At 41.2% G+C, this 14,154-nt stretch overlaps 1 protein-coding gene across 4 annotated transcripts in view; it reads left to right on the top strand.

The window, feature by feature from the left end:
• Nucleotides 1–14,154, top strand: part of LOC124789325 — a 133,344-nt gene that overhangs the window by 42,606 nt on the left and 76,584 nt on the right. For all 4 annotated transcript variants that reach the window (XR_007016113.1, XR_007016114.1, XM_047256641.1 and 1 more), the window contains exon 4: nucleotides 11,605–11,889. Coding sequence is in view for 2 of the 4 variants with exons in the window: in XM_047256641.1 (XP_047112597.1) it covers nucleotides 11,605–11,889 (285 nt within the window). In the remaining 2 variants the exon portion in view is untranslated. The remainder of the gene's footprint in view (nucleotides 1–11,604; nucleotides 11,890–14,154) is intronic.

The raw sequence follows: 14,154 nt of genomic DNA on the forward strand, positions 1-14,154 counted from the left end.
CGGGATAATTAGATATTGGGTAATTAGAGTGGTGTTCCTTTACAGTTGGTTCAACAGATTGGTCGAAGATGTGGTTTAGGAGGTATGTTTGCAGACTAGGTTTGGACAAATCCCTCTTTCTGATAACTTCAGCAAGACCTTCAACATAGTGGACAAGAGATTGCTCATCATTGCAGATGTGCCATGTGCAGGTGGCCAGACTACATGGGAATGATTTTTTGGCGTGGAAGGGATGACAGCTAACAGAATGCAGGTACTGTTGGTGGGTTACTGTCGGTGGTTAATGGATTTGATACGGACAGAGATATGGATGAGGCCATCAGAGAAGTGGAGCTCAGTGTCCAAGAAGGTGGCACATGGGGTTGAGAAAGGCCTGCTGAAATGGATGGGAAATAAGGTGCTGTGGCTGTGGAGGAATGAGGATAGGGTATCTCGGAACTTGGTCAAGATCATGAGGATGTCTTTAATGAATTTGAACCAGATTTTGAGTGGCTTAGAAAGTTTCTGGCCCATAAACAGATTTACATAGGAGTGTGCCATATAGGTGCCCATGCTCATGCCATGGATTTGTTTGTATATCTTCCCTTCAAAGAAGTAGTAGTTATATGTGAGCCTGTAGTTAGCTAGATGTGTAATGAATGAGGTGGTGGATCTGCAGTTTGAAGGAAACTGGGGGAGATAGTGTTCAATAGCAGCAAAGCAATGGGCACGGAGGATGATGATGTAGAGAGAAGTGGCATCAACAGTGATGAGTAGGGGCTCAGGTAGCACATAGGGGAACTTGTTGACGTATAGAGAAATGATGTCAACAATGACAAGTAGGGGTTTAGGTGGTAATGGGTGGGAATGGTTTGTATCAATGACATGGATGGTAATCAGGTTAATGGAGTTGGGGGAACATGTAGTAGGTGGGTGTATTGGGGGGAGGGGGGTTGTCATTAGGATGAGAAGGAAGATGGATTTGAGGGAGTGAATTTGGGATGTGCCTAAGGAATTGAGTAGGGGTTGGAGGTTATTCTGGACTTCTGAAATGGGATCACAGTGGAAGGGCATTATTGTGGAGATAGGGGGGAAATAGGCAGATACCTTCTGTCAGATAATCATTGCAGTTCATCATGACAGTAGTGGAGACTTTGTCTACAGGATGGATGAACAGCATGGGTTCTATCTTAAAGTTGTGAATAGGCATTCTTCCCTCTGTTAAGAGGTTTGTGTCTTTGCAGAAGGATCTAGGAGAGGAAGCTGTGACCAGGTTGAAGATAAGGAATTACTGGACTAGGTTGTGGTTAGGTGGGAGTGGCAGATGGTCATACAGAGATATGAACAGGGAGACAAAAGGTTCAGTGTTGATGTGTAGTCAGTTTTGGTTGGTGAGGTTGATGGCAAGAAATGTTTCCGCTGTAAGGGTCAGAAGAAGGAGTGTCTGCATTTTATGAGTCCACTATTATCAAGCTTGAATATGGGGCTGAAGGTTTTTGCATAGGCCTTAAAATTTTGTGGGACTGAGGTCTTTGGTATATAAGTTAACTAATGCTATTTCCATCCCCTTCTCCATAATCTACCCCTTCTCTGTTCTGTCTTCCTCTTCCAGGCCACTACTCAATTGCAGCACCACAAGTCTTCCTGTCTGCTCCAGAATGAGCTCTCTCGTGCCTCTTCTTCGCACCCATCAGCTACCCCTCCCTCCATCCCTCGCTCCTCTCCAACATTCTTTCTCCACTTGCCTGCTTCACATGACACAATCCCTCACCTTAGCCAAGTTGTGGTGCTGGTATACTTTTATTGGCAAGGGCAATGTAGCCATGCAGGTGTACGTTTATTACGTACTAGTTACCTCTGAAAAAGGATATTATCCAAAAATGTAACATTTTCAGTCCTAGATATGTGTTATCAACCAGTTGGCACCTCAACTGTTTGATAAGTTGCTATCTACATCTACATTTATACTCCGCAAGCCACCCAGTGGTGTGTGGCGGAGGGCACTTTACGTGCCACTGTCATTACCTCCCTTTCCTGTTCCAGTCGCGTTTGGTTCACGGGAAGAACAACTGCTGGAAAGCCTCCGTGCGTGCTCGAATCTCTCTAATTTTACATTTGTGTTCTCCTCGGGAGGTATAAGTAGGGGGAAGCAATATATTCGATACCTCACCCAGAAACGCACCCTCTCGAAACCTGGACAGCAAGCTACACTGCGATGCAGAGTGCCTCTCTTGCAGAGTCTGCCACTTGAGTTGGCTAAACATCTCCGTAACGCTATCATGCTTACCAAATAACCCTGTGGCGAAACGCGCCGCTCTTCTTTGGATCTTCTCTATCTCCTCCGTCAACCTGACCTGGTACGGATCCCACACAGATGAGCAAACTCAAGTATAGGTCGAACGAATGTTTTGTAAGCCACCTCCTTTGTTGATGGACTACATTTTCTAAGGACTCTCTCAATGAATCTCAACCTGGTACCCGCCTTACCAACAATTAATTTTATATGATCATTCCACTTCAAATCGTTCCGCACGCACGCTCCCAGATATTTTACAGAAGTAACTGCTACCAGTGTTTGTTCCGCTATCATATAATCATACAATAAAGGATCCTTCTTTCTATGTATTCGCAATATATTACGTTTGTCTATGTTAAGGGTCAGTTGCCACTCCCTGCACCGAGTGCCTATTCGCTGCAGATCTCCCTGCATTTCGCTGCAATTTTCTAATGCTGCAACTTCTCTGTATACTACAGCATCATCTGCGAAAAACCGCATGGAGCTTCCGACACTATCTACAAGGTAATTTATATATATATTGTGAAAAGCAATGGTCCCATAACACTCCCCTGTGGCACGCCAGAGGTTACTTTAATGTCTGTAAACGTCTCTCCATTGAGAACAACATGCTGCGTTCTGTTTGCTAAAAACTCTTCAGTCCAGCCACACAGCTGGTCTTATATTCCGTAGGCTCTTACTTTGTTTATCAGGTGACAGTGCGGAACTGTATCGAGCGCCTTCCGGAAGTCAAGGACAATGGCATCTACCTGGGAGCCTGTATCTAATATTTTCTGGGTCTCATGAACAAATAAAGTGAGTTGGGTCTCACACGATTGCTGTTTCCGGAATCCATGTTGATTCCTACAGAGCAGATTCTGGGTTTCCAGAAACGACATGATACGCGAGCAAAAAACATGTTCTAAAATTCTACAACAGATCGACGTCAGAGATATAGTTCTATAGTTTTGTGCATCTGCTCGACGACCCTTCTTGAAGACTGGGACTACCTGTGCTCTTTTCCAATCATTTGGAACCTTCCGTTCCTCTAGAGACTTGCGGTACATGGCTGTTAGAAGGGGGGCAAGTTCTTTCGCGTACTCTGTCTAGAATCGAATTGGTATCCTGTCAGGTCCTGTGGACTTTCCTCTGTTGAGTGATTTCAGTTGCTTTTCTATTCCTTGGACACTTATTTTGATGTCAGACATTTTTTCGTTTGTGCGAGGATTTAGAGAAGGAACTGCAGTGCTGTCTTCCTCTGTGAAACAGCTTTGGAAAAAGGTGTTTAGTATTTCAGCTTTATGAATGTCGTCCTCTGTTTCAATGTCATCATCATCCCGGAGTGTCTGGATATGCTGTTTCGAGCCACTTACTGATTTAATGTAAGACCAGAACTTCCTAAGATTTTCTGTCAAGTCGATACATAGAATTTTACTTTCAAATTCACTGAATTCACTGAACGCTTCACGCATAGCCCTCCTTACGCTAACTTTGACATTGTTTAGCTTCTGTTTGTCTGAGAGATTTTGGCTGTGTTTATACTTACAGTGGAGCTCTCTTTGCCTTCGCAGTAGTTTCCTAACTTTGTTGTTGAACCACGGTGGGTTTTTCCCGTCCCTCACAGTTTTACTTGGCACGTACCTTTCTAAAACATATTTTACGATTGCCTTGAACTTTTTCCATAAACACTCAACATTGTCAGTGTCGGAACAGAAATTTTTGTTTTGATCTGTTAGGTAGTCTGAAATCTGCCTTCTATTACTCTTGCTAAACAGATAAACCTTCCTCCCTTTATTTGTATTCCTATTTACTTCCATATTCAGGGATACTGCAATGGCCTTATGATCACTGAGTCCCTGTTCTGCACTTACAGAGTCGAAAAGTTCGGGTCTGTTTGTTATCAGTAGGTCCAAGATGTTATCTTCACGAGTTGATTCTCTGTTTGATTGCTCGAGGTAATATTCGGATAGTGCACTCAGTATAATGTCACTTGATGCTCTGTCCCTACCACCCGTCCCAAACATCTGAGTGTTCCAGTCTATATCTGGTAAATTGAAATTTCCACCTAAGACTATTACATGCTGAGGAAATTTATGTGAAATGTATTCCAGATTTTCTCTCAGTTGTTCTGCCACTAATGCTGCTGAGTCGGGAGGTCGGTAAAAGGAGCCAATTATTAACCTAGCTCGGTTGTTAAGTGTAACCTCCACACATAATAACTCACAGAAACTATCCACTTCTACTAACAGCGACAAACACGCCACCTCCGGTTGCATGCAATCTAACCTTTCTAAACACCGTCTGTGCCTTTGTAAAAATTTCGGCAAAATTTATCTCTGGCTTCAGCCAGCTTTCCGTACCTATAACAATTTCAGCTTCGGTGCTTTCTATCAGCGCTTGAAGTTCTGGTACTTTACCAGTGCAGCTTTGACAGTTTACAATTACAATACCGATTGCTGCTTGGTCCCCGCATGTCCTGACTTTGCCCCGCACCCTTTGAGGCTGTTGCCCTTTCTGTACTTGCCTGAGGCCATCTAACCTAAAAAACCACCCAGTCCACGCCACACAACCCCTGCTACCCGTGTAGCCGCCTGCTGTGTGTAGTGGAGTCCTGACCTATCCAGCCGAACCCGAAACCCCACCAGCCTATGGCGCAAGTCAAGGAATCTGCAGCCTACACGGTCGCAGAACCGTCTCAGCCTCTGATTCAGACCCTCCACTCGGCTCTGTACCGAAGGTCTGCAGTCAGTCCTGTCGATGATGCTGCAGATGGTGAGCTCTGCTTTCATCCCACTAGCGAGACTGGCAGTCTTCACCAAATCAGATAGCTGCCGGAAGCGAGAGAGCATTTCCTCCGATCCATAGCGACACACATCATTGGTGCCGACGTGAGTGACCACCTGCAGATGGGTGCACCCTGTACCCTGCATGGCATCCAGAAGGACCCTTTCCACATCTGGCATGCTTCCCCCCGGTATGCACACGGAGTTCACATTGGTTTTCTTCCCCTCTCTTGCTGCCATATCCCTAAGGGGCCCCATTACATGCCTGACGTTGGAGCTCCCAACTACTAGTAAGCCCACCCTCTGTGACCGCCCAGATCTTGCAGACTGAGGGGCAACCTCTGGAACAGGACAAGCAGCCATGTCTGGCTGAAGATCAGTATCAGCCGGAGACAGAGCCTGAAACCGGTTCATCAGACAAACTGGAGAGGCCTTCCGTTCAGCCCTCCGGAATGTCTTTTGCCCCCTGCCACACCTCTAGATGACCTCCCACTCTACCACGGGTGAGGGGTCGGCCTCAATGTGGGCAGTATCCCGGACAGCCACAGCGTTAGTCCGATCGGGGGATGCGTGGGCCGAGCTGGCCATCCCTGACAAACCCCCATCCGGACCGCCACAGTGATGCCCATTGGCAACAGCCTCAAGCTGTGTGACCGAAGCCAACACTGCCTGAAGCTGGGAGCGAAGGGATGCCAACGCAGCCCGCATCCAAACACCGCAGTCGCAGTCCCTATCCATGCTAAAAACTGTTGTGCTAAGATCGTATGAACTAATCTACAGGGAGCACAAACAATTCAACACAAAATTTAAACGGTTATTAAAATACAAGATTGCTTAGTAAATGCACTAATGCTGCTACTTGTGCACTGCTGACACACTGCTTGGCGGCAGAAGGAGACTACGCGATTTTACACTATTCAGGTACTAAAGCGCGATGCTACAACTCTCAAATACTATAATACACCCGAAATTTATGAATTAAACAATGCAAGTACCCAAAAACACGCAAAGAAATTAAGAATTAAACTATGTAACAAATAAGTGAGCTAAGAGTATACGACTTGCTGCTGGCAGCTGCTTATCCAACGGTGGCAGGGAGCGCACTGGCTGTGACCAACCGACACTGGCCATTCTAAACAAAAACAGAAGACAGATGACTACGCGAATTTATACTATTCAGGTACTAAAGCACTATGCTACAACTCTCAAATACTGTAATACACCTGAAATTTATGAATTAAACAATGCAAGTATGCAAAAACACGCCAATAAATTAAGAATTAAACTATGTAAAAAATAGTGAGCTAAGAGTATATGACTTGCTGCTGGCAGTTGCTTATCCAGCGGTGGCAGGGAGCACACTCCTTTATCCCATCCATTATTTATGATGTGATTAATTAGACAATTTTAGTATCTCGTATAACTGCCTCTCGCTGTAATACAGTCCTGCAATATTCATCAGAGACTATGATAGAGCTTCAGATATCATCCTGGGAGAGAGAGTTACATGCCATTTCTACTGTGTGTCAAGGGATGTTTCTGGTAATGCTGACCCAGCACATCCCTCATGTGTTCAATAAGAGATGGGTCTGGCTGCTGTTGCTTGGTACAGTTTGGCAGTTGCCACTCCTCTGACTTATATGTATTACCAAATAACAATCACAATACCTAGGCAGAATCTACTCTTATCACAAAATACCACTGGATGCCATTCACCCACCATTTGGGGTGTGCTTCACAGTGATAATACAATTGAACTTCACTGAAATTCAATTAAGTGCATGAACTGTTGTATCCTGGAGTGTCTGTCATGGTTACGTATCCATTAAGATGTTTGAATGAACTGACCCTTTTGTTTCAGAAAGTATTATACAGTGGTGTGCACAGCATTTACTCCATTTACAAATTTTGGCTTTGAATTATTGCCTTTACTGCCTTCTTCCAATTTCTCTTGAAAATACAGGTTTCTGCTGTTCAAGTGTTGGTGTCATTTAGTTTTAATTTTCTGCTAATGCAAGCAAACAATTACTGACACATTAACTTGAAAGCTGGGTGGTGTGGTATAGGATGGGCTGGGATGGGAGGAAAGCTACGCAGTGGTCAACTTCATATCTCATGTAATTGAAACTTGAGCAACAAACCCTAAATCCAGCACTGAAGTTGTGTAAGCTAACCAAATTTGTGACATCATTCAACAAACTACATACACGGTGTAGCAAAAAGAATCATATGATTAAAAAAAAAATAATCGTAACTATTATGTTATTTGAGATATGTGTGTGAACAATATACTGTTGGAAAGAGCAAACTCTTGAGTTTTACAAGGTTCCTGCTAGGTACCAGCAGTGTGTGCGCATGTCAGTCTAGTAAAAATGATGTCAGGGCAACAGAAAGCGTTTTGTGTTCTACGTTGTGTGCATTGCGGATCAGTAATAACTGTTCAGCGTGGCTTTCGTATTAGGTATTGTGTGGATCCTCCTACAGCACAGAGCATTAGATGATGGTAAGAACAATTCCAAGAAACAGGTTGTTTGTGTAAAGGCAAATTGCTGGGCCACCCTCAAGTGTCTGACACAGATGTCGAACACATCCACCATAGTTTCACGAGGATTCCACAGAAATCCATTCAACGTGCAGCTCGACATGCCCTCGATGCCTATCTGGTGTCTGTTGCATTGATGTCTACACATGAAACCATGTACAAAATTCAGCTACGCAAGCTCTTTGTGAAGGTGACAAACAATAATGTGTAGAGTTCTGTAATTTCGTTCTTGGCAAGATAGAGGATGACAGCTTTCTTCCACGCTTAGTGTTTAGTGATGAGGCAACATTCCATTTAAATGGAAAGGTGAACTCTCATAATGTGGGAATATTGGGTATGGAACAACCACATGAAGTTGTACATTAGAGGGACTCTCCAAAATTTAATGTGTTTTGTGCAGTTTCACGGGAAAAGGCATATGGTCCATTTTTGTTTGCTGAAAACACTGTTATGGAATGCACATATCTCGATGCTTTAGAACTTTCTTTTCCCACAGTTGGAGACTGATTTGAACAACTTCATTTACCAACAGGATGGGGCACTGCCGTACTGGCATCTGGAAGTGCAAAAATTTTTAAATCAAATTACTGAATGATAGATTGGTCGCACTGGACCAAATGATTCAGCCTTACATTACTGGCCTTCCAAGGTCACCGGACCTGACTGTATGTGATTATTTCTTGTGGGGGTTTATAAAAGACTCTGTTTGTGTGCTACCATTACCAACAACAATGAATGAACTGAGACAGCACATAACAACAGCTGTGGAAGCTGTAATTCAAGACATGCTCACTGCAGTGTTAATTCAAGACATGCTCACTGCAGTGTGGTAACAATTTGAACGCTGCATTGACATATGCCATGCATCTCATGGGGTGCCTATTGAATGCCTATTAAAAGGTATGAAAAAAGACTTTGAGTTTCCCGTTCATCAGAAGACAAAATTCATTGTATATGTTTATTAGTTTCAGAAATATAGACAAGCTAAATCAGATGATTCTGTTTGAGACACCGTATATACCACATATATAATTTAGAATTTTGTTTTATCCAGTTGAAATACACTGCTCAGCCAAAACATTATAATCGTCTGTCTAGCAGCATGTCAGTGCAACTATTACAGGCACGTAGCTGCCAGCTATTATGGACTGCCCATAGTTGTTTAGGACTTCACACCTTAATTATGGAGTTATGGAAAGATACTAAAAATTATGGAAATATGCATTTTACAATTTGATTCAAAAATAAATTGGAAAACTTACTGTTTATATTTTGCTAATCATATGATGCTACTACAATGTTTTATAGATTGTAATGATTTCCTTCCTGAGTATACAAAAGGTGAAATGCTTAACTCCGTTTTCAAATCTTCCTTTACAAAGGAATGCCCAGGAGAATCACACCAATTTAATCCTCATATCACTGAAAAGATGAATGAAATAAGTATTAGCATGAGTGTGTTCAGAAACAGCTCAAATTGTTAAAATTGAACAAAGCTCTGTTGTAGAGCCCTCGAACAAAAAACCATGCTCAGTTCCTGGAAACACGCACAGGTCATACCCGCCTACAAGGAAGGGTAGTCGAAGTGATCCACAAAACTACTGTTCAATGTCCTTGACATTATTTTGTTGTAGAATCTTAGAACATATTCTGAGCTCAAACATAATGAAGTATCTTGAAGAGAATAATCTCCTCAATGCCCACCAGCATGGATTTCAAAAACATCAGTTGTGCGAAATGCAACTCACACTTTAATCATATGACATACTGAAAGCTTTGGATCAAGGCAATTAGGTAGCTACTGTATTTCTTGATTTCCAGAAAGCATTTGGCTCAGTACCACGCCTCTGATTATTGTCAGAAGTTTGATCATGTGGTGAATCAAGTGAAGTTTGTTATTGGATTGAGGAGATTTTGGTGGGGAGCATGCAACATGTCATCTTGGATGGAGAGTCACCATCAGAAATAGAAGTAACATTGGGTGTGCTCCAGGAAAATATGTTCATGTTGTATATTAATGACCTTGCAGACAATATTAATAGTAAAATCAGTCTTTTTGCAGATGATGCAGCTATCTGTAATGAAGTACTGTCTGAAAGAAGCTCTGTAAATCTTCAATCAGATCTTGATAAGACTTCAACAAGGTGCAGAGACTGGCAACTTGATTGAAATGTTCAGAAATGTAAAATTTTGCACTTCAAAAAATTAAAAAAAACATAGTATCCTTTTGCTATAATATCAAGGAGTCACTGTTGGAATCAACCAACTCATACAAATACCTGGGTATAACACTTTGTGAGGATATGAAGTGGATTGATCACATAGGTTCAGTCATAGGTAAAGCAAGTGGTAGACTTCAGTTTGTTGATAGAATATGGGGAAATACAATCAGTCTATAAATAAGATTGCTTACAAATTTCTCATACGATGGGTTCAAAATATTCTTCAAGTGTGTGGGACCTGTACTAGATTTGACTTACAGGTGATATTGAACATATACAGAGAGGGGCAGCATGAATGGTCACAGGTTTGTTTAATCCATTGGAAGTTGTCACAGAGATTCTGAAGGAACTGAACTGGAACACTCTTGAAGATAGACATAAATGATCCTAAGAAAGTCTGTTAACAAAATTTCAAGAACTGACTTTAAATGATTACTGTACATATTGCTCACATAGGGATCATGAATATAAGACTAGAATAATTATTGCACAGACAGAGGCATTCAAACTGTCATTTTTCCTACATTTCATACTTGAATGGAACAGGAAGAAACCATTTGCCATGCACCTCATGATGGTTTGCAGAGTATACATGTAGATTTAGATGAAAACTGTCTACAAATGAGTTTGTCACCTTGGCTTACTAAAGTAGTTTATGCTGAATGATGATGAAAATTTTTCATTCTGTGTGTGTCAGCTTAAAGTATAGGAATGAAACTGCTTCCGAACCAAGTGACATCACAAGGTTCAAGCCATTCGTCTGTACACTGTTGCGGTTTCTCTAACCAGGTGGCGTTACAAGAAATGCAGTTCACCTATTTATCCATACTTAATAATACATAGCAACCATGATGTTTACTATTTTTTTGCATTTTCTGCTTAATCTAATATTTTCATTTACAGTTATCCTTACTTCTGAACACTATTCTTCATTTACGGTCAAGAAGTGTCTGAAATATAGCATTGATAGGCCTAAATAAGAGTGATAATTTTTAAAAATTTTCTGGGAGAGGGCCTCTGGACATCTCTGCATTTTTGCCATGTGATGACTGGCATCCTCTTTCGAGGTTGGTAGCTGTGCAGACACAACAGGGTTCATCATGAGATATTGTACAAACCCTTTGTATTTTATGCCTGTCTTTGATTGTGATTTCATATTGAGCATGTACTGTATTCATAGGCACTTAATTTCTTTGCACTGATATGTTTTTGTTCTGTAATGATGTTTTCAGCATAAAGAGTTAATTAACTGAGGCTGTACTTTCCAAGTATAAAAATTGTGACTACTGTAAAATACCTGCTGCCAATAACTGATGAGCAACGGTATAAAACAAGTAAATATTTCATAATACTCGATAATGTAGCTGATAAATACACATAAATATAGCATAAAACCGTATGATTTTGATCTCCCCGAAGTGCTGCTTCAGAAGCAATACACCTTGATATGAAAATTTTACCCTGAAGTGTAACTTCGTTTAGGAATACAAAAGATATATTTATTCTGCTCCACTTCAGGTAGTTTTTTTTAGTTACCAAGAACATTTATGTTGTGACCAGTAGCCTGATAACAAATTCTATAAAGCATTGTATGGCTATTAAACAATAAATGTTTTATTTAATATAGTATATCAGATATTTATATTCATGTACATTACTCCTGTTGTTCCATCTTTTATGAGCAGCTCAGTGTTTCTGATAGAGCAAATTGTATTTGATTATGAAATGCTTAACTTTCTGGATACATGTAGGTGAAGCACATGGGAAAAAAAACCTCATATTTGTTCTTAATTTTTGTTATAGGAACCATCTGATGATGATAATGTTAATAAGAGACGATCCCGCCGTTCACGTTATATGCTAACAAATTGCAAGAGAACCAGGCATGCATCACCTGATGGCACTAGACCTGGAGGCACTGAAGATGTAGAAGTGAGCAAGTTGCGTGGGAACCGAACCAGACAAAGTCGTACAAGAACACATGCTGCTGCTATCAGTCAAAATTCACAGTCATTGGCCAGACCTGACATGCCCTCTGGTGCTTCATATTCTCCTGTCAGAGAAGTCATAGCTGACACTAATTTCAGAGTGAGTGCTTCTTAGAAATGTAATTGAGAAGTAGGAGTTGCTATGATGGATATTTTGTACTGTACTGTCCATTTGGGCTTGTCACTTTGTACTTTAACCCCTTAACATATTGATTTTTTCTTCAGATTAGGTTCTAAAAAAATAATGTTTTTTCATTAATGAAGTACACCGTATAATGAATGACATTACATATAGACATAAACTGATTAGCCAGAACATTATGATCCCCAAACTACTAGTGATATAAACACACACAGGCAATAGCAGCGTCACTTGGCAAGGAATGCTGCTTGTCAGACACTTGCACAGTGCATGTAGTATCAGTAAGCATGCTGTCCGAGTGTAGAATGGATAAGGTGTGTGATCTATTTGAGTGTAACTGAGTGCAGATTATGGTGGCCCAAAGGCTTGGCACAAGCATTTCGGAAACTACATAGCTAGTTGAGTGTTCGAAGAGTGCTGTTGTGAGTGTCTTCAACACATGGTGAAACAAAGTGAAACCACTTCCAGACATCATGGGGTTGGGTGGCCATCCCCCATTATATATGTCGGACATTGTAGGCTGGACAGGCTGGTAAAAGAGGACAGGTAGTGAACTGTGGCAGAACTAACATCAGACTTTAATGCTGGGCAGGGTACAATAGAGTCTGAACACACAGTGCACTGAATACTCCTAATGATGGGCCTCTGCAGCCAATGACCCTTACATGTGCCAATGTTAACACTACAACATCGACAACTACGACTGGAATATGCATGTAAACATTGACACTGACCATTGGTGCAGTGGTAGAGCCTTGCATGGTCTCATAAATCCTGATACCTTGTTCGTCATGCTAATGGAAGGGCACAAATCAGTCATCTTCCAGGAGAACAGCTCCTTGACACATATACTGCGGGCTGGAGAAAAGCTGGTGGCGGTTCCATTTTGCTCTGGGGAACATTCAGAAGGCTATTGTACACTGGTTGCAGACCACGTACACCCCTTCATGATGATCATGTTTCCCAATGCCAGTGGCATTTTTCAACAAGATAATGCACCATATCACAAGTCGAGGAACGTGATGGAGTGGTTCAAGAAATGCAGTGGCAAGTTCTAATTGACGTGCTGGTCCCCCAGCTCACTAGATATGAACCCAACTGAACACATGTGGGATTTGATTGAACATTCTGTCAGGCCTCATTACCCCCTTCCCTGGAATTTATGGGAATTAGGTGACTTGTGTGTGCAGATGAGGTACCAACTCCCTACAGCGACCTTCTAAGACCTCATTGCTTCCATGCCATGATGTCTCACCACTGTTATCCATGTCAAAGATGGACATAATGCCTATTAGGTAGGTGGTCATAATGTTCTGGCTGATCATTGTATAAAGATAGCTTTTAAAACTCAAAATAATGAGGTATAAGATTTTGAAGTTCACCATTAATAAAATACTGAGTATACGCGTGCACTGGACTTTGACTAAAATTTCATGAACCTTTAAATCATTTTTTAGTTTCTGTGTAGCATTGAAGCCTGACCATGTGTTTCACAATGGTTTGCTGTTAACATAAGTCTTGCAGGATGTGGCTGTAGCACAGAGGATGTACCATATTTACCCAATTATAAGACAAGGCTTTTTCCCAAATTCATTATTAAAAAATACAGGGTCTACTTATATTTGCAGATTTAACTATTGCTGCTGAGGTAAATATTCTTTCAGTGTTTAGTAGATTAATATAGGGCTTGTCTTACATTTACAGATGAAGCTCTGGCTATTGTGGTTTTGCACAAATTTATTTTTAAGAGTTCTGAAGGGTAGAGTTTAGCAAGCAATACTTTTGTTTGAATAGGCTTGAGATTTCCCGATACACAGAAGTGCTCGTTACAGTATCAATCGTGTTCGATCAGTCACATGACATTTAACTCGTGGCACTAATGCAATGGATGGATACATGAGAAGCTATGAACTTAGCACTATGACATCTGATGCTCACCTTAAAAAATTAAGAATTTGGTGAAACACAGGAGGAAACAGCATTAAATTCTACCAACTCCCAAACTTTTGTTGTATTTGAATATATTTTCAATAGAAGTTCTCAAACAGGTATGGATACCTGTAGACTTACATTAATTCTGCTTTTTAAGTAAAGGTAACATTCAAATTCGAACATCTTGTCCTTCAAAACCCATTACATGAATCTGAACCCAAGTTATTATTTTATTTGGCTATGAAAAACTAATGATTTATGAAGTGTGTTGCAGATGAAAATTTGGTAGTT

The sequence above is a fragment of the Schistocerca piceifrons genome, chromosome 3 (assembly GCF_021461385.2).
Source record: "Schistocerca piceifrons isolate TAMUIC-IGC-003096 chromosome 3, iqSchPice1.1, whole genome shotgun sequence".
In the NCBI taxonomy this organism is placed as follows: Eukaryota; Metazoa; Arthropoda; class Insecta; order Orthoptera; family Acrididae; genus Schistocerca; species Schistocerca piceifrons.